This window comes from Olea europaea, unplaced genomic scaffold (assembly GCF_002742605.1).
Source record: "Olea europaea var. sylvestris unplaced genomic scaffold, O_europaea_v1 scaffold1344, whole genome shotgun sequence".
Classification (NCBI taxonomy): Eukaryota; Viridiplantae; Streptophyta; class Magnoliopsida; order Lamiales; family Oleaceae; genus Olea; species Olea europaea.
Window position 1 is genome coordinate 228,048 of NW_019230931.1, and position 22,468 is coordinate 250,515.

Sequence of the window (22,468 nt, forward strand, 5' to 3'; positions counted from 1 at the left end):
TTCTGCTTCTCAACTCTTCAAAACAAACATTTTCGGTAATTTTTCCATTTCTTGGAAAAAATTCCTTTTCATTTTTATAACTATTTTTACTCTAACTTTTGTTGTTCTTATTGACAGATATCAAAGATGGCTACATCATATAAACTAATCCCACAAATTGGAACTTAAAAAATGAATTGGTCTGCAAAAGTAGTCTTTATAGGAAAACAATTGCCTAAGATTGCTCGTAATTTGACTACCAGATACTAGAATATTGTCCTCATGGATTTACAGGTACATAAGTAATAATATTTTTCATAATTTTAAACTTTTATTATGCCTGTATATTTTATAACTATTTTCAATTGCACTAATGTTAAACAGGGTAACCAAGTTACAGCAACACTGTATGAAGCAAATATTATTGTATTTAACGATCAGCTGGACCTGAGAAAAACGTATATCATCTCGAATGCAACAGTGAAAGATAACAAAAGTGAGTTTAAAAGCTCAAACGATGAAAAAGTGTGGACAATCACAGGAAGAACAAAAATTGAAGAGTTAGGTGAGAATAACTTAAACTTTGTCTTCTCACAGTATCAACTTACTCCGTTTGATGAATTAGAACAACACATGGATAAAAATATCAACATCAGTAAGATTTCTAATACATCACTTTATTATCACATTCCACAGTTATCTTATGATTGTATTCAAACTAACTAAATGCAAGATATATATAAAGAAAATTATTTTTTTGTAGGTGTTATAGGTATAGCTGTGGACATTAAACAAAAACGAATTATCCAAACCCATTTTGGTACACAAGCTACTCTTCAGACTGTTATATTGATGGACAAACAATACCAAACAGTGATTCTAACCTTATGGAATAGTTTCGTGGATTGAGAATGTGTTACAATAGTTGAAAATCTTGCACAAAGACCCATTATATCGGCTACTAATCTTAAGGTGTCTTCACTCAATGGTATAATCTTGCATACCTATTGATTTCAAACATTCACAAAATTGCAATTATATATTAATTACTTTTTTTTTTGTTCTGCAAGCATTACCCTTTCAACCGAAGTCAATAGCAACATCTTCATTAATTCTGATCTATTAGCTGTTACAAACTATAGAAACTGGTGCTTAAAATAATAACTACGTTTCATTATTAATAAAAAAAATTAACATAATAATTTTATTTTATTTTTTTACTATTTTTATATTTATTTTCTTATAGGATGGAGGTCAACAAAGAAAAATTTGACAAGCTTACAAAAAATAAGCCATTTGTCGTCGTAAGCCCACCAAAACTATCGTCTCCAACTCAGGACAAATTCACGCCAATTACAGATTTACTAGGATTGTATTTAGCGGTAATATATTTTTATTTAATATACAAGTAACATAAATTTTTTTCGTATTCTATACTGAAATATTATCTATCGGGGATTATCTCCATTTACTATTTGTTGAATATAACTAAATATTTTTTTTCCAGAAAAAATTTTATTGGATCAAAGCATATTAGAAAATCATTTCCAAAAGTAAAAAGTTTTGGTATATGGCTTGCAACAACTGCAAGTAAACATTCAACGCAGATTTTGGAGAAATTTATAAATGTCGATTCTGCAAATGCAAACATGCAAACGCTGTTCCAAGGTAGCTTGTACTATTAAATATATATTAAATTTTTACTTCATATTAATGATTATTTAAAAACAACATAATACAGCTATGCTTTGCAAAAAAGTCATTCACGGAGTGAATGCTTTCGTTCATCTCGAAGACACATTTGGATAGTTGGATGCAACCATTATCGGCGATACGACAGAAAAATTTTTGGAAGTTACTGCAAATGATGTAATGAACTATTTCCAAAAGGTAAAATTAAAATTCCAACATTGTTTAATATAATTTATTTTAGTACTTTAACATTTATTATTCTAAGATGTTACTTCTATTACAGGAATCAGATGTAGAAATCGACAAAGAGATGAAAATGGAAAGTGAAAATGAAGCACAGTTCTATCTGAAAGTCACACACAAACGACAAAATCCTCCAGAATACCATTTTGAAATTATCTTTGCATTGAACTCTTTAATAACAACAAGTGCTTCAAATGTCACAATTGATGACAGCAATACAAGTGAACTGCAGGAAAATTTGAAGGAAAAAAGTACAAAAGGCAAAGAGAAGATGTGTATAGTCTCCCCAAAGACTAAAGAAATAACTACAACAAATATCAAATGGTTTCTCTTTGAAATTGCAGACGAAATTATTACACCAGGCTGCTAAAAAGAAGCCTTGCAAAAGCTATGACATGGGAGACGAACCAAGTTTGCAAAGTTGAAAATCACTACATTACTTTTGTATCAATTGGCAATAATAATGTAAACAAAATTGCGTCGTCTATTTTCCAAGTACTGTCAATTGTTAACTAAAAACAGCTTGCAACTTTTGAAAGTTAGGAAGTTGCTTTCAAAGTACTTTTTTCTAATGTAAATATTGTAATCTAATATCTTTTGCTAATGTATAACAATCTTTATATTTTCATCACACAACATTTCAACAATTTATTACATTTTGCATTTTTTTTTGTATTTAAAGACTGCACAAAATTTTATGGATTTTTTTCTATAATTAAATTTATACAATATTGAATATAAAAAACAACTAAATTTCAATCTATCACATTTTGCTAATGTATAATACAACACTTCAACAATTTATTAAATTTTGAAGCTTTCTTGTATTTCAAAACCACACAAATCCTTTACAAACTACAAATACATAACTACATTATTAATTACATCAATTAAAATAAACTATATTAAATTTGAATTTGCATTTACATATTTCAACTACCAACATTTATTCATACCAACTTCTATCTACCAACATTGATTATATGACAACTATTACATTCAACCACTTACCCATTATCATTTTAGCAACCATTTCATTTTCATTTCACAAGCAAACATTTGTTAAGCTTCCAAAATCGAAGGTCACCACCGTTCTCGCCGCCTACTCTACTATCAGAAAAGGTAATTTTTATTTGATGAAAATAAATTTGAAATTTATTTATGCTATAAAGAATATATAGTTTAGCCAATAAGAAATTTAGCAAATACTATTATGTTAAAAAAATCATGCCAAACATTTATACATTATATACTCTTGAAACCTTTTCCAATTCAAACTTCAGTCTGCAATGTTAAGTATTCAAATATTTTAGGATCCATTTTTTTAGCATGCTACATGGCTATGTTGAATTGATATTTTGACTTTTTTAAGATTTTTTAATTTAACACAAATAATAATTTTAAATTTGTACTTTTTTACGTGAAAAAAATAGTTGAACTTGGAGCTGCTACTTTTAACTTCGCTGTTAAAAGTTTAGAAAATCACTCCAGATTCGTGGAGTGTTTTAGTCTAACACTTCGCACCACGCAGCGCAGAGTGCTATACTCTGCGCTATGCGGAGTTGACTCCGCAATGCGTGGAGTGATCACACTCTACGCAGCGTGGAGTGTTTCAAGGAACAAGCTGCGCTATGCGACTTGCTCACACTCAGCTTTGCTCGAAGTCACTCCATCTATCACGGAAGAGCGCCACTCCGCACGACACTCCGCAATGTGCTAACTAATTACACTCCACACTGCATTTTCGTAAAAGAAATAACCAAATTTTCATTATACAATTTATAAAGTTATGATAATTTTATAACAAATACATGTAATTATATATAGTAATATCAAAATTTTCGTAAAAACTTTATTTTGATTAAATAATTACATTAATATCCTAAATTCCACTTCAATATTCGCTAAATATACCTTTATTTGTATTTATCATTTTAATGTTGAGTTTCCATGTTCAAGAATGAAATGTGAATTATGAATTTAACCTCTATATAATTTTCTTAATAACTACGATACAAATAACAAAAATAAATAAACTTAAAAAAATTATTTAATACAAAATCACATATCAAATAAACTTAAAACTTTATACACAGCACATTTTAATCAATTTTTAAAATTTCGACATTATTGTAAAAAAAAATCAAATAAAATCAAATTTCCCAGTATTTTCTAGTTCTATTTTCAAAGCTATCAATACTTTACTTTTCTTCTTCTTTCTCAATCGTTAAAACATATTTTCTTCTCTTCATTTTTGCTGCCAGCCAAAACCCTGGCACTTCTCTTCACATTTTTTAGGATTTCCAATAGAAACTTGGGTTCTTATTCACGTTTCAAGATTGTGGTCTTATCTTGTGATATTGTATTCATTTTACACACTTTTTCGAACTCGTCTTCTACAAAATCACTCGTTATTGTTAAACTTTGAAAGTTTTGCTGTCTCGCTGTTAATTATTTCTTGTTAGTCAAACAAGTAGACATTCGTACAGAGATATGGGGTTTTTGGTTTGTTGTAATTCTTTCTGATCTTATTGCAGGTTTTCTACATAGTTTTTTTTTTTTGACTATTTTTGAAAGGCCCCAATTTTTAAGAATTTAATGCAGAGAAGTGGAAATTTCAGAATGGGAATTCAGTTTTTTGACTATTTCATGTAAAGGGTTTAAAATTTGAAAAGCTCCAATTTTCAACACTTTGAATGTAGATGGGTGTAAATTTCTGAATGGGAATTGGAAATATATTATTTTTGCAATATTGAAAAAAATTACACGTTCATTTTTGGCTTTGATTTCTTAAGATTTACTTTTTAAAATTCCTAAATATGTCTTCAATATTATCTTTCTATTTTTTTGTGACAGTTGGCCTTTTGTTGTTTTCAATATATTGTATTTCAATCTTGTAAATTATTTTAATTGTTAGTTTGTCATTTCATCGATTCGTAATAGTTGAATCTCACGTTTGTTCATTAACATTTTGCAAGGTTTTAATAGCGTCTCTTGGGATCTTTGTCGTTTTCATTTTGTGCTGGCAATAGGTATGAGTACTTATACTTTAAGGTATAATATTACTTTAGTGTAATCACATGTTTCTATTCTTTTCAAAAGATATGTAAATTTTTATTAAATGATTCTTCATTCTTTTTTTTTTGTCCTTTTTAGTCATTTAGCTTTTTGTTAGTGTAAATGTCTTGTGTATTTTTATATCCATGGTTATGAAAGAGAGTGCTATGTGGTTTGTCTACTTGTTTGGCTGCCAAGGCAAATTATTGAAAATATTGATTTTTTATGGTAAAGAACTTACTTTCACAAAAGAAGAGAAACGAAAAAAAAAATCAGAAAATCTACATTAAATGAAGAAATTGAAGGCATGATAATTATATTTACCTTCAGAGAAGAAGAGAAATGGAAACGACGTTGAATAGTGATGAAATCTCAGATCATTAAAGGAATTTCTTTTAATTTCTTCAAAGGTTGCTAAACGAAGAAACGGTGTTGTAGTCATCGATAAAAATACACCCCCTTAAACTATTTTTTTTCCTTTTGAGATTTTTAATCTGTTAATGTGTGGAATATATACAAATTTGATTCATTAATGTGATGCAGCTTGTTTTCTTTGGATTGATTGATTGATTTAATTATAAGTAATAATTCTTTCAAATTATTTTGTGTTTGAATTCGCTAAAGTAGCCAAACCTTTAATTTGCTTTCCTTCTTTCTTTTTTGGGTTAGTGAAATACACATGCTGGACCATAGTATGTTTGAATTGAGTAAATAACAAAACTACTAAGTCGCTTTCTATTTTTTCTTTTTTGAACTTTTGAAATATAGTGGATTGCATGATTTGATGGTCAAATTGGGTATTCAATATTGTCTACATTTAAAATGAATCAAAATAAGTGCTTAAATGTTGTTATATGAATAGAATGAATTAAGTTTTCAAGAAAATGGAAGGACATAGTAAATGTAGAAATGGGTTATGAGTAATTGTATTCATATACATATTGTTATGTAGTTTTTTTTTACAGTTTCAATTTTTTATACCAACAAAAACTATATATTCTAACCTCATAGAAATAAACCAAGAATATGCTTTGTGAACTTGAAGTTTTTACAAGCATCCACAACCACAAGTGACAAGGTAAAGAAGCTAAATTAAGATTTGAGATACTGGGTTCTTATATTATTATAAGTATACTTATCCCGATCAAAAAACTGAAAGAAAGTTTGTTTTACCTATTAGAATTTCAATGGTATTTACATATGAGATTTAAATTTGAGTGGGTAAAAACTCTCTACCTTCTTTTAGATGGCATTATGGATGAAAAAATGGCAATGAATCCCAATCTTAAATGTGAACTTTTAATACAAAACTTCTCTTTCCACAAATCTAATTGATAGGAACTATAAATTATAGATTCATATATTCTACTTAAAAAGATGATAAAGAAAATAACATAAATGAGTCTGCCTTATTTATCTACAACCTAATATTTGGAAATCCTTAATTATAAATCAAAATTCAAATCCAATCCTAAAATTATTACATTCAATTGGCCAAGCTGTTAGAGATAAACAAAAAGGGGGAATTCCTTTGACACAAAGAATAGAGAAATTTGACCAATCAATAAATTTATTAAATGTTCAATTTTTTTCACGGCAAGTCTAAAGAAACACATTTGTTCTTATATTCTATTTTTGAACAAATTAACGAAACAAACCTTAGTAGTCAACTTCTTTCTTTTTGTTCAACAAAAATTTTCGCAGACTAATGTGCTCATCTTAAATGTTACGGTTCCATATTTTTCGATTATTCATTTTATTTGTGTATTCCATTTCATTATTTATTTTTAAGATTTAGCATTGATAACTGAAATAGAAGCAACCAGATTTATTATTTATTATTTTTGGATTTAATACATAATAATGTTGAATATAACTTTGGTTCACCCACAAATTAATAAAGCAGCACGGTATCTTAAATTGATTTACGTTGTCATTGAGATTGTGTCGGTTGAACTTAACTACATTACTCAGTAATTTTCATTTGGAGTAATTTTTTGCACATCTTAAATTTTATCCACACATTATGTGTTCTTGAATGTGTATTAGGTCTAAATAGGCCCTACAAAGCTCGAACCTCTAATAAGAAGATAATTCTATAGCTACATATTTAACATATGAGTTGTACTCAAACCTAGTTTTATTTATTTCTAATTCTTTGCAGGATTGTCTTTGACATATATAAAAGAGAAGAAAAGTTAGTCACCGAAGAGCTGTTTAAGAAAATTCCTCTGTTGGTTTCTAAGGTAGCATTCCTCACACTTATTCTTGTTATTATGTTTGTTCTATGTGCTTACTCGTAAGGGTTGAACAAACAATTTTCAGGTTTCTCATTAGATAAATGGTGATGAATGTTGTTTTTACATTCTTTAGTACATAAAAATATTCTAAAAGAGTGCTCCGAAAAATTTTAACATCTTTGCGGGCTACCCGTATTTTGTAACTTTTCTTTTCCTTTTTCGTTTCAACAAAATTTGTCTATTTTCAAGGGATATGTGTTTTGTGTGTGTGTGTGTGTGTCTATATATATATATATAGCTATATTTTTGTTTGAGTTAGCATATTACGCAAAATAGAAAATGAAGATGTGTTTTGACGTTTGTTATTGCCTATTTCTAAGTTGGTGTCTGAATAAGGAAATTATAGTTTGAATAGACAAAAACTGCTTTCTTGTTATAGAGTAGTTTAACAAAATATTTAATACTAGGGTTCTTTATTATCAAGCATATATGATTCCTATCATATACCTCTTTATTTCCATGTACAAAAAGTACGTTAAATTTATATATATATAAATTTTATGATTAATAAATAATTTTTTTAATAATTTTTGCAGATGTAGTTAGAATACATATTATTTCCAAATCAATGGTTCTCTGCTACCATTACTCAATTTGCAAATCATCAGAACCTTAAAGATTTTGTCGAACTTATAGATGAAAAGGATCAAGCTTCTTTATTATGCAGTCACTTTCACAGATTTATCTATGGAAGTATGTATAAAGAACAAAATGAAAAATTTAGTAGCAAATTAATACACAAGTTCATAATGAGACTTTTCAACTGCGGCAAAAAAAATGAAGTTTGGGTACGATTAGACGATCATGTGGCCTGTTTTGGCATGCAAGGATTTTGTCTAATCACCAAATTACCATATCATGAAGTAGCTGTTGATCTCAATTTTAATAATACTCGCCTTAGGGATGAATACTTCAATGGTTCAAAAAGAATTTCTATGAAAAGACTTTCTGAAGTATTTCACATGTGTGAAGATCAAGAAGATAAATTCAAGTTAAGATTAGTTATGTTCGTCGAATGCGTTTTAAAACCAAATGGAAGACACATCGATTTCAGAACCCTTGGAATGGTTGAACAACTTGATAATTTCTTATGTATCCATGGGGACGTAAAGCATACTTTATTTTATTAAATTCATTGCAAGAATCACACCTTGAAAGAATACGAAGGATGCAACAAAATGACCAAACAGATTGTAAATATACGTTACATGGTTATCTACTTGCATTCCAGGTATTTTTCTTTTATTTTTTTCCCTATTACATATAATTTAATCATATAAAAACTTTAATATTTCTTTTATTTTTATTTTAGTATTGGATATATGAAGCTTTCCCTTAAATTCGACGACAATTCGGACGTCGTATCCGTACACGCTTCCAGTCTCCACGAATGCATAAATGGAAGCCCAAAATAGTATTAACAGAACAAATCGTTAAACAATTTTTGACTACTCAACATGTATGATTTATTTCAATTTACAATTAAATATGTATTTAATTATTTATAAATAAATTTAAAAATATAAATCTAATATTTTATTACAATTATAGATCGAAGTAATTGCAGTATTGAATTCTACTGAAGAAGAATTAGAAACATTCTAGTATGCAAATCTTTCACTACCAGCTGATAACCAACCTCGTATACTAGATATCATTGTCAATGGTGAATCCAATAATATAACACAACAAATTCCAGCTGATAACATACATACGCAAGAAACAACTATAGGCACTTCAACTAGAATCTGATCTACTTTTTCTGAAAGCTCAAACTATGTAACTAAAGAAGATATAGATCAGATGTTCAACATATATAGACAACAAGTAGTGTCAGATGTATTTAGTTTCTATGACGGATTAAAAACACAAATGATTGAAAAATCAACAAAATAAGAAACTCGCTATCATACAATTCTTGAAACGCAAGAAGACTACCAAATGATTTTTGACAATAAAAAACAATTCTTTGAACATCAGCAAAAAAGCCAACAAGACTACTTCCATAGCATGCAATCTTATGTGGATACCGGTTTCAACTCAGCCAAATTTTACATTGATGAACAAAATCAAAGTATACAGAATCAGTTATCCGACTGAAAATCACACATGGAAACGATTGTCAGCTCTATACGACGAGATATACCTCCTCGTACAAGTCGAATTGACTTCGAAATTCCTTCAACATCTAAACATATTGAAGACGTGGAAAGATCGGTGAAAGAAAAAAAAAAGTAAGCAAAAATAGACACAATCTTCATCAACAACGCCAACTAATATTTTAGAAGACCATAACATCGATAAGTACAAAAACATTAGATAATGGATATTACAAAATCCATCAGGGTAAGATATTTAATTTTACGTTGCTAACTTAAATATTATAATTTGTTTTTTACTCATTTAAAATTGATTTAAATTATGTTATACAGCGCATATTGGAACGATGGAATTGGCAATCTATACAAAAGACAATCGCCAGAAAATATACTAGATGAAACAAAAAATATAAATATTGTGGTAAGTAAAATTTAATAATCATAATTCATTTTTCTTCATATATCTAATTTACATTTTTTTTACTAGCATATTGATATAGAATTAAAGCTATTGAGAAGGCTTATTACCGTCGGTTCTCCCCTGCTTTCTAAAGAATATGCAATCATGGACCTTAGATTCGAAACTGAATGTGGACCTTAGATTCGAAACTGAATGTGTTCATTGGTATACAAATATGAAAGAAGGAATTGGCCATTCTGCAACTAATTTCAATGCATTACAACGATATATAAAAGGAGAATTGCCCGTATCAGCTCGACCGTGAATAACATACAACTATTTATTAATTCCATCAGCATATCCAAGCAACACTTGGTTTCTTTTTCTTGTTGATTTTCAAAAGTGAAAATTTCATATATATGATTGCAGCCACAACATTCATACATCGGAAGAAATCAAAGCACGTGCAGAATCGGTATTGACTATAGTAGAATCATTATTAATCTCTGCAGACATTTTCTCCATATTTTATAAAGGAGCAAATTATGAAGTCATATTTTATAAAGGAGCAAATTATTGAATTTTGATGATGCTTAGCATCAATAATTTCTCAATAAGGTTGGTAAATTTATTAAATCGCTTGTTATGCTTTTTCTCACTTTTCCAATTACACATTTATCTATTGCATTAATTAACACTTTTATTATTTTAACTCTATGATAAAGCTCAGCTACAAGATGTCCTCGGCCAGGTCCAAAAGAGGCAAATTTGTTCTTCAAATTGAAGACACTAGCTTAGAGAGATCAACTAAGGCGTCCGAGGACGCAATGCTTTATGATCTTTCCTAGCTGGTTGTGTAACCTTTTGTTTCTTTTACAAAGTTGATAGTGATGATGCTGGATTCCTTCTATTTTTCGCCTTCTTTTTTTCCTTTAGTTTGTAATAGGTTTTAAATATTTGTTTAATTTTTTATTTTGTGTTTTTATGGTTGTAACTGAATTTACTAAAGATGTTTCAACCTTTGTCTGACAGGAAGGATTATTCATAAGAACCGGGCAGTTCAATTCAAGCCCAAAATCCAAATCAGTCATTTCTTGCTACTTCAGTGCTTCGTGAATTCCAGATTTAAGAAGCTCATCCTCCATTTATATTGTTGTCAGACAACATTGAAGTTTTTTGTCCTTATCACTAACTGTGTGAATTAATTTTTTATCTCTGCTTGAAAACAAAGAATTTCTCTGTTTACTACAGGAGTTCTAAATCTTTTATCATAATCCTTGTTAGCTGTTCACTGTTAACTTGGCCAATTGGAGCGACTTGGATGGCCAAAAAATGACACAATTAGCATTGTGCATCATCACCAGCAGCAGTATAACTAGAATGATAAGAAAATAAATGGTGAAAATGTTGGTAGTGATGGATTTAAAAGAGAAGAAGGATTTGGAGGAAAGAAATGATTTCCGAATTAAAATCTGATCACTCAGGAATTTGTGCAGTCCTCACTTGGGGGGAGTTACCATAGACAGGAAACGATGTCTCTTTCTCTGTCAAAATTGTTGATTAGTGAAAAGAATGCTTTAGGCAGAATTATCGCGGAGTGGCCCAAAGGTTAGATTGCTTCGTTAATTTTTTTTTCATTTATTTCTTAATTGAAGAAATACTTAGAATTTATTTGATTGGAAATTAATTTAATCGTAAATAATTACTACTACTACTACTACTACTACTACTACTATTATTATTATTATTATTATTTTTTTTTTTTTTACAGCTATAAGAGAAAATGTTAAATGACTAATTATAAATTTTTGACTTTGCAGTTTAAATAATATTTTATTTTCTCTCGGGAAAATGTTTCCCTTTGAATAGATTAAAGAGGAATAAATGGGTGTTAATGTCCATTTGAGATTGACTATACAAGTCATTTCTGCCTTACAATTTTACTATGATCTTTCATAAAGTTTATGGTTTTCATTTAGATTTCTTTGCTTTAACGGCAAGTGAAAGAGTTATTTTATTTATTTTTTATCTATCCTATTGAGTGGGTGCAGTAATTACTCGAGCAAGTTAGACATCATAAAGTAAACGTTGATGGCAATGTTTGCACTGTGATGGTGACAATTCTGGTTCTTGAGGTAATCTTCTCATAAAATTTTAGTAATTGTAATAGATATGTGAATCACAATATTCATGTAATAAAATTTTTTATTCGGTCACGAGATTAGTTCTAGAATGCAGCTAAAGAATCACTACGTAGCATTTTCATATCACTATTACTGGAGAGAAGAATAGTAGGAGTTTTGTTATATTTTCATTTTCATGCTGTTGACTTTTTTAAGCTAATAAAATGGCTCGTTTATGGAAACTGGGGCATGATCAATGCTAAGGAATTTATTCACATAGAAAATATGGTAAGCTTCTGTGCACATTATTTATGTCTTACATGTTTGTTGTTAAGATTCTGATTCATTATATAAGTTATTTTTTATTTGTAGCCATATGATAATCAACAACACATAGGCTTTTTCATTCTAGAAAATGAGTGGGTTTCCATCTACGAACAAGCTAAAACTGCTGTTGAATTGAAGTTTATGCTTGAAAAAACTGCTCATGCATCTGTTTTGGCAAATGGCAAGAAGCCGCTTGAAATATTGATAGTATCTCACCCTCCATGCAGGAAGATAGTCTGAAAAAGGCTATTGGAATTGAACTAGAATTTCCTAAAAATGTATTATTTTGTAAGGTTTTCCTTTTATTTTTATGATGTTATAAGATCATTGTCATAGTTTCTAATATGGTGAACTTAGGTAGATTGAAAATTCATTTGATGAGATGAGTGAAAAATTGGCCGATGCAAAAGTTACAGCAAAGACTCAATTGGCTGAGGCTCAAAGTGTGATGAAAAATGCTCAAAAGAAGTTCATGGAGGCAGAGGAAAATATGATGAAGAATGTGACTAATGGATAGAAACTGAGTGTGTTAATAATTTTGCTCCTTTAAAGTTCTGTTTTGGAATAATGCTGCAATAATGTGCTAAAGGTTATTTCTCATAATTTGCTTTGCTTAAGTGCAGGGAGGAAAACTACTTAAAAAGATGGACTCTATTGCGAAGGATATTGTGCAACTCGTAGCTTTGCATCGTATGAAGTGACTTGTCATGAAAGCAGCAACTAATAAATATTATTCAATATATAATGCTTTTTAAAAAAAAAAATCTTTACAAAGAACTTTATCATCTAGAATAACAGCAGCTTTATTCTTCAAGAATGTGTAATTTGAATTAATCCAACTGCAATAAAAATTATTATTAGTCATTTCTCATAGCTATAGCCCATATAATCAAGGCAATTCTTCATTGGTTATAGCAAAGCCTAAAATGGCATAACAAAAAAAGTTTCTCTTGCTTCAAAAATTAACAACTCATATAGTAAGAGAATGCTTTTTCACATTCACGAAAATGTTAAGTTTTGCGATATCTTGACCATTTCTCAACTGGACTTGACCTGTGGTACGCTGTTCATGAACTCAAAAGAAAATTCATTTCGGATTAAGTGGAGATTCCCATTTATGTACACATTTAAAATTTTTTTGTACTTATTTTTTATTCGAATTACTAACTATAAAATATTTGCTACATGCAGGTCGAACCATGGAAAGCTTATCATTGTGGATTACAACATATGCTTTATTGAAGGACTAGATTTATGCTTTGGCCGATATGACACAACTAAACACAAAGTAGGTGATTTCCCTCCTTTTCTATAGCCTGGAAAAAACTACTATAATCCAAGGTACATATTTTTTTTCATTAAGACGTGTAAGATCTGTAGGCAACTATTGAAACTTGGAATTAATAACAAAGTTCGATCAATTGGAATATATGAAATATTTTATGTCAACATCTCGATAGTCAAACTTCAATTGGTTAATAGATTTAATCACAATGCTACATCTATTTTCAATTTAGTGATTCTTGAACCATATGTTACAAATTTCGATAGTGAATATAAAACATATCATAAATAGAGAAATCATAGCATCGTCCCATTAATAGACCTACTAGGTAAGTAACTAAAAGCCAATAATATTAATCAGTATTTTTGGTCGAGGCTTGATTTTCTTCTCAATAGGTAGAAGATATGTAGAGCACTCCAGTATTTTTGATATATATATTAACTCCTTTGAATTTTATACAGAACCGAAACCAAATTCTTCGCAAAATGCCGTGAAAGATGAATTCAATCAAAAGAAATTTTCTTGTATACCATGACACGATATTCATTGTACTCTTTGAGGATCATCTTGTAGAGACATTGCCTTGCACTTCATTCAGCGTTGGAACCATGAAAATGTTGGACTTTCATACTTGTTTCTAGCTCGTGAATTTTTTTTTAATAAACAGAAATCACCATTACTTATGCAACAACACCACGTGGTTTTAGCTTATTAGATGGGAAGAAGCAAAGTAATAGACATTATAAAGATTTTGAAGTGAAACACAAGGACATCAGCATGAAGGATTATTTTTCATGAAAGTCACTTCCAGAAGAAGTTCCATTGATTCTACCTCCCGAATCAAATGGACCAGAAATCAAAAGTTGGCAACATCTATTTCAATCAGTCTTTTTTAGAATTACTGATTGTTTGAAAACTTTAAATGTAAAACATTCACTCTATGGATAGGGGATGTTCTGGTTTACTTAAATTAATTGCTGAGTATCCAGGATTGAAAATATAGATTGTTCAATTATTCCTTCAATTATCACTTCTTTTACACTCTTCTATTGCAAATGCTCAATTATTTGTTTTCCCTTCTTCCCTATTTCTCATATGTGAAAATAAAAATATAGTGTTAGCTGTGTCTGCTTTATAGCTCATATTATGGTTCATGATGAATAGAACACAGATACTTTATATGTCATATTTATTTTTTTTCTCTCTTTTTAAGAAAGATTGTTTTGATATACTCTCCTTTTTAAGAAAGCTCCTTTTCTGTTTCTCATGTGAAAAGGAGAAAGAGAATGAAGAAATTCTCTCTGAAAATTTATTATTTTTTGTCTATTTGTCGAAGAAAATCAACTAAATACTTTCTTCGCTTCCCAAAAATTCATTCAATGTAATTCTCTCTCGCGAATACTCCATACTCAAGTAAGTCACCACACCAATATCACCTTCAAGAAAATTCAAACCATGCATTGCAAGGCCAGACACTAGTTTAAGTAAAAGAGTTACTTATTTTGAAAGTAATTTGTACCTTACTGTCAACACAAGTTACTCAAATCTAATTTATATAAGTGAAAAAAGTTATTTTAAAACTTATTTATTTACTTATATGTATTGCTGATATGCGAACTTTTTAAACTTTCTATGATTTTGTGAAATATGTTTTGTAAATGTAATGAATGTAATGCTACTGACACTCAAGTACATAAACTGCGATAGTTATTTTATATAAAGAGTAATATTTTTCGTAGTCGATTACAGCGACAGTCACCCTACATGACATACACGTGACAGGTGGTTATTCGTAGGGTGATTGTCGCAGTGTACGATTGTGAATAACATTATTTTTATATAAAATACTTTTTAATTTAGATGCTTGTTTTAGGAAACTTAATTAAGATTTTATAGTATTTTAGTTATTTTCTTGCTTAAATTAGGTTGCTTTAGACCCTATATGAAGAGGGATTATGCACAGTAATAGTTAAACTTGATTATTGAATAAATTGGTGTTTCTCACTCTAATTTCTCTAGTTATACTCTCTTTCTCCGTCTTTTCAAGTCTCATTCTTATTCATTGCATCTTATATCAATAAGTAATGCTACTTAGTCCAACTAGAATTATAATTTCAGTCTACGTGGCGCTAATGTGATATTAAATGATAAGTTAAATTAAATGACTTATATAATTTCACTTTTCATTTAATCTATCATTTAGAGTTATTTAAATTGGGGTTGCAATCCCAACAAGACTACATAACATTATTCTATACGAATTTGGTATTAGATATTACTATTTGCACTTACTAGACTGTTTATCATGCATTAAAATTCGCAAGTTCTTCAACAAATTACTGCTCATGAGCACGTACTGTTTATCCATACTGCTTACGAGATTATTGTGCATGATTTACTATTCATATGAAAAGAGAAAAGGAAAAAGATGGAGGTACAAGCCCCACATATTTTTTAATGCGTATGGGGGCGTGACCCCTACAGTGAGGGGTCTGTGAGGCCCCTGTGAATCGAGCTCCTATACGTGGAGCTTGGTCCAAGAAAAAATTAAGTGGAGATTCTACAATTGCAGCGACGTTAGAATTCAGCCAAAGAACCAAGCTACTGAAAGCCTATAACTTCATCATGCAGCTCACTATCTCCCTTAGCCCACAAACACATCAGCCACATGAAATGCTTACCCTAGCCCAAGGCTAGACCCAATCACTAAAATCTCCATTAGAGAAAACACCCAAACAAAATCCAATTAACCGAGCCCAATGAGTCCATGGTGGCATGGGCAGATCCAGGGACGGACTGGGTCGTGTTACAGCCCATTCCTTCGAACCCAAATGACCATTAAAAAAAATTTAAGTAAAAAAAATTATTTTTTTATGTGCAATATTTTTTTATACGTATTGGCTCGTGTTAAATTTTTTCTGGATCAATGGCACCTATGGCACCCAAAAACCATCATATGATAATTATATGGAAAAACAATTAATATACTTGTACAATGATGGTTGACAAGGTAGGTTGACAATGTTTGATATAACAAAATCTGAATTGAAAAAGTAATTTTTAAAATATTTTGAAATTGATGAATGTGACGTTGATAAATCATAATTGTCAACAAAACTTGTCAATCATCATTCTACATGTATCAATACTTCTGGAAGAAATGGTGGGACTTATGTGCTGAACATAACATGGACCAAGTGCTGCCATCTGACTTGCCAATCTTTGAACCTTTTTCGTGATTTTAAGCGACTCCATGGTGGTAATAGCTCTGATATTGTTAGGATTAGCCTCAATACAAAATACGAAAACGCACTTTTCTGCCATTGTTAGCTCATATTGCTTTAAACCTAACATCTATAATACACTACAAATTGACATAGTTCTGGTGCATAAAAATGATGTACATAATTTCAACAAACAAGGCAATTTTTTTATGTTATTTGAAATTTTAATTTTATTATTCACATTTATTTTTGAATCGTAAAATAGATATTTTAAAATTATTTTTGAAGAGGCAAACTAAATATATATCAGGCAAAAAATAAAAAATCTTAATAACTTGAAAAAGAAATAATGTCAAGAAAACCCAAAAATCTGTCCCTCTGGTTTTATGTTAAAAGTTATACATACCTAAATCGGGGGAAAAACATGAATAATTGACCGTTCCCTTGTACAAGAAGAAAAGATACAATTTTTGCTCTCAGGGCACATCTCCAAGTGGTAAAAGGGGAGGGTGGATAAATTCAACTTTACTTGAGGTTGCTGCGTCAAGGGTTCGAATCCTGAAATATGAATTTGGTTCTTGGGTAAGTGCAAGTGTACAAGCAGTCTTCCGCCCTGTACCTTTGGAGGCATAACCTGCGATTTACCTCCCTCACAATGCTCCAGTGCAGGAGTGGTGGGGGACCCTTAAGGTTAGGGTTTAACCTTTTTTTTTTTTTTTAAAGAAAAGATACAATTTTTGTTTTTACAAAAAACATGATTTAACTTGATTTGACTGACCAATCCAAAAGAAAAGATATTTATTTGATTATCCATTTTTATATAGAGTCCATCGAAAAACGCACAAAATGAATCCAAAGCACTAAACACATATATATCTTTCTTTCTCCAACCCAGCATTATTGACCATACACAAAATACAGGGAGGGTAACAAAATCTTGTCTTTTTCTTTTTCTTTTTTCCATTCCAGCTGCAGTATACCTCGCGAAATCTACCATGAAGAAGAAAGAGAATACTGAAGTAGGATTCTGTACATTATTCATCTGCCTGCCCGCAATGAATACACGTTTATGATTAAATAAAGTATGAATATGAAGCTCAAAGACTAGCAATTATTGTATACTAATAAGTTTGTCCCTTCCGCCAGCACCTTAAAAGTTTAGGTGAAGTGGTATATGTATTTTAGCATCAAGCATTAAAACAACATCGTCAAATTTCAATTATGTTAACCAACAACAACATTGTGATAGACCCTTATAGCAATTAATAAATGTTGTCTTTTACATGTTGCAAAAGATCACTTTTCTTGTAGTGTATAGAAATTATTAAGCAAAGTATGAGTTTACAGAAATGATTTCAAGTTTCATTGCCACTCATTGACGAAATTCAGGAATTTGATGAAGAATAGCATTGTGTGAATTTAAGGGGTGGGACAAAGGAAGTGACAACGACCACATGATATTGGTGCATTTAGAAATTAAGCTGATTTCTGCAACATAAAAAGCAGGGTTTAGTTCAGCTCCTTCCTAAGTGTCAGCCACCAAAGAAAAACCTCTTCCCAGAATCCAAAAGCCTATTGCGAATTTCATCAGAATGAGGGCCATCCCACATTAGACACAGCATTCAAATATATGTATTTTATTTTACCATCAAGAAGCGTTGTATGATATTTATTATCTGTTAAAACGGATGGAAATTTTGAATTAAGTTCAGGCACGTACGAAGAAATCGGGACATACATTTACCTTTTCCCGTTGGTGCGACCAGCTTACTTTTCCCGGCATGTGATAAACTGGGAATCATGGCCGAATGCCCCAAGCAGTCCGCATGCTACTTCAAGCAATTTCCCTGCATAGTAAGAGCTACATGAGTGCATTATTCATCATGTGAGTCAACCCTGATTTTAAAAAATGTCATAACTTCATCAAAAGCACTGACCTAAAAAAATAAGATGAAGATATCTTGTGAAAAGTCAACCATTATCAGTCATGTATGTAATGAAAAGATGTCAAAAATAAGCATAACTAACAACAACATACAAAGTAAACTCCTTTGAATCCTTCATCACGGTCTAGACAGTTGATTGGACGGTTGTCCAACAGCACAATTGTGAAAGGTTTTAGCTTGAGATCTAGTAGTTATTTATATCCAACTTGTTCTGAAACAAGTTGTTTCTGACTCAATTTTTGGATCTAATAATGGGACAAGGACCGAAGAATTATTGCAGGCTTGCAAATACTATTAATACATTATATGTATATAAAAAGACAATATGATTAAAGAAATTGCATCATACCCTACATGCATGGAGTGATGGTATAACAAATAAATACAATGGTAGACATGCAAATCGGTAAGAGAGTACGACAGCTTGAGAGATACTAATGATCTGTGATTTGGTTGGACAACACCAATTCCTTACTGTTTAGGGTGGTTGGTTCCAGCCCTTTGTGGTCAATTCTATATTTGGAGTACCCATTTTCTCTATTGTAAACAATTCACATTCACTCATATATACCAAAAGGGAGACAATCTAACCACCATTTGAACATAACTAATTCCACAAGTGGAACCGCGGAACCTAACCTTTTTGGCTGCATATCTGAATCCCTCAACTAGTAAAGCATAAGGTGCACACGCACGGAAAGGGGAAGAGGTGAGGTAGAAAATGTCAAGACTTGAGGGTCTATCTTAAAATATCAACCTTATTAAAAGGAGTAACCTAATAACTTATAAGTTGACCTTTATTTTTATCTTTATCAATGTGAAATTTTATCTCTTAACATATCCTTGTAAGATGGTGGCTCGTTAGAGCAGATTAATTTTGAAATTCGTCTGCTCATTTTGAGTTTTAATTGGATCGAATTGCTCGTTAGAGTTTAATATGCTCTGATACCATATTAAGATTTGATATTTCATCTTAAAAGGTCAACATTGTTAAGATGAGTGACTCAAATTCTTATAAATTGATCTATATTTTCATCTTTAATAAAATAACAAAGGGAATGTAAATGTCGTTTTTTATAAGGTTAAATTCAATTTGCTGCAAAAAGACACTTTAAACGTTAAAAAAGGAAATATAAAAATTTCTAGTTTTTACTTTTACCGTTAGAAGACGGTTTACCTACTCATGAGAACTTAGCCCAGGGACGGTTGGGGGCCATCAACCGTCCAGGGGCTTAGCTGAACTCAATTTTCAATTTGACAACAGAATTGAGTCTAGGGCCTATGTTCGGTTCGGCTCATACATTTCAAGAGATTCACATGTACCTAATGTATCCACCACTTATTTCTATTTATTATAATTTAAAACTTCTATGAACACTTCTCATACACAGGTAACAAAATATTTGCAGCCCTATATTTCTATTATTTACCGTGGGTGTATCAAGATTTTTGTCACAAAGCGTACAATACTTGACATGACTAAGAGCCTGTTTGGGAGTGATTTTGAAAATTGATTTTTTGATCGTTAGGAGAAAAATAGGGTCCACCTGTGAGAGAAGAAGTCAAATATGACGGCTGTAATAATGAAATAACGGTCAAAAAATTGATTTTTTGGGTGAAAAAATCGGGTCCAAACAGCCCCTTAATGATCAACAAATATTTTCTTTCATTTTTTCAGCAATTATTCTTGTTTTTAAAATTTTCTTACACATCCTAACAAAAGAATCAGGTGGTGTAGCAGTAGCAACGAACACATAATAAAACAAGTATGGACAATTTTGCCCTCACCCACCGACACCGACACAGTCATACACGTCACAACACTCATCCCCTCACCGCTTCATCGCGCCACCACTACCATCTACCGGCCGCCATTAGCTTCACCACCCAAAAAACTTGAAAGAAATAATCACTGAAAGTTTAACATACCTCTTCTTGGTTTGTTTAAATTCTTAACATTTTGATTCGCAATTTTCACTTCCTTCTTCTTATCCTCTGGCGGAATCAACACCCCATCAATCCCCTGTACTGAAATTCGCCCATCTGTGTAAATATCTGGATCAAACAAGTAAGCTGCATCCTCTCCATCGCCGAATTTTACCGAGCCATCAGCTTCTTTGGCAAAAAGCTTGTGTGGGACATGCAATGTATCATATGCTACCTTCCCGAATCTCCTCACGGCATTGTACATGCTCTCTTCGGTCTGATACTCTGGTACAATGTGATAATAAACTATCTGTTCAGGAGCACCGGGTTCGCTCAATTGTTCGGTAGTGAGTTTCGCCATGGCCTCGTCATTTGGAGCTAAAACTGTTAAAACATAGCCTTCGCTGATTAGTTTCCCCATTTCTGTAGCGAGATTTGTCAAATTAACCAAAATGTCGGCCATTTCATTATACCCGCCGTAGTGGAGGAGTGTCTGAATGAAGTCCTTCACCTGTCTCTCGCCGTCAAAATGGTGATGGGACCCACCTGGACCAGGGGCCGGAGCAGGAGCCAAGGATGGTGCCGGTGCCATGGCTTCGTATATCGACAATTTGGAGGGTGTGTGAGCATCGATTGTTGCTGACTTTGCCTTTTTCTTTGATAACAATTTGTGGGTGGTTCTTGGATCAATTTCTGGGGCTCCTTCTGGTTTAACTGCCGAAATTGATCTGAGGCTGCGCCGATTATTGAATGAGTGCTCAACGGACTTTGGAATTAGTACCTTTTCAATTCCATGAATGATTCCATCAGGACGAACAATGGAGTCAGGATATACAACCTTCACAGCACCTACATATTTATTAGCACTGCGAGAATGATTTGAACTGAAACTACATGAAAATTCTATACGGTCGTTAGAGAGAGCGGAGTGCCGAGTTGACTCGGTGGGTTCTGTGGGCCAATCTCCCAGAGTGAGCTTAGTGGGGAGGATATGATGGAGGATGAGGGTCTGAAGCGACTTGATATTGCCTGGTTCGAGGAGGAACCGATTGAATTCTGGGTCGAGATCGCGCTCCAGGGCTTCATTTATGGGGGCAAAAATAGTGAGATTATAGGTGTACACTGCTTGCTCTAGTGTTGGTAAAAGAAGGGCCTTCTCCACGAGCTCGGCGAGTTCAGTGTAGTGGGAGTCCAAGAGGGCAACAAGGACAGAGTTGGAGTTGATTTGACGCGGCTGTTCCGGCAATGTGGAACCGAGTTGAATCCTACGGGAGAAAAGGAGAAAGAAAAGGAGTAATAAATTATTTGCCATTGAATTGAATGACTTGGAGCTGGAGTTGAGAGTTGTGTTGAATGACTTGGAGTTGGAGTTGAGATTTGTGTTGAAGACGAGAAGAAAATTGAAGGGCCAGATGGGTCGCTGAGGGCATCTCCAATGCATGCCCTATTGCACCCACTTATACCAAAATTTGGTGCAAACTTCCTTCGGTCATCGCACCAAATTTTTGGTGCAAAATGAGATAACAGGCCATCTCCAATCCTGTACCAAATTTTGATTCATTTTGTATCAAATTTTGCACCAAACTAAAATTTATTTTCAATCATTACACCAAAAATTACACCAAATGAACAGTGTTTAACCATTTTCTTTCCTTTCTTTATTCTTTATAATCTACTTATTTGAAATATTATTTATTTAATTATTTCATAAATACATAAATTACTAAATAAATAAGTACGTTAAATTACGGAAAAGATTAAATTCATTAATAAATATAAAAAAACATAGAACAATTAATAAAAATACTGCAATAACGAAAATATGAAATTATGCCATTAGAAAATAGTACAATGCATTTCGAATTTG

At 31.6% G+C, this 22,468-nt stretch overlaps 1 protein-coding gene across 5 annotated transcripts; it reads right to left on the reverse strand.

Moving 5' to 3' along the window:
* Positions 1-17,526: 17,526 nt before the first annotated feature.
* LOC111375170 (fasciclin-like arabinogalactan protein 15) lies at positions 17,527-22,057 on the reverse strand. Of its 5 annotated transcripts, none has more exons than XM_022997970.1 (3): positions 20,605-22,057; positions 18,474-18,576; positions 17,527-17,719 (listed from the first exon to the last, which is right to left on the reverse strand). In XM_022997970.1, exons 1-2 carry the CDS (start codon positions 22,040-22,042, stop codon positions 18,497-18,499), a joined length of 1,518 nt encoding a protein of 505 aa, XP_022853738.1. In that variant the 5' UTR covers positions 22,043-22,057; the 3' UTR covers positions 17,527-17,719; positions 18,474-18,496. The 5 variants fall into 5 exon arrangements, with proteins under 5 accessions (XP_022853738.1, XP_022853737.1, XP_022853735.1 ...); XM_022997969.1 differs by having other exon boundaries at positions 17,527-17,771; XM_022997967.1 differs by having other exon boundaries at positions 17,527-17,775.
* Between the last annotated feature and the right edge of the window lie 411 nt (positions 22,058-22,468).

Excerpts from the sequence above, each read along its gene's own strand:
- LOC111375170 (XM_022997970.1), bottom strand. The coding sequence starts at position 22,042 with ATGCATTGGAGATGCCCTCAGCGACCCATCTGGCCCTTCAATTTTCTT. Across the intron at positions 18,577-20,604 it reads TTTAAACAAACCAAGAAGAG|GGAAATTGCTTGAAGTAGCA; the intron begins GTATGTTAAACT and ends CTTACTATGCAG.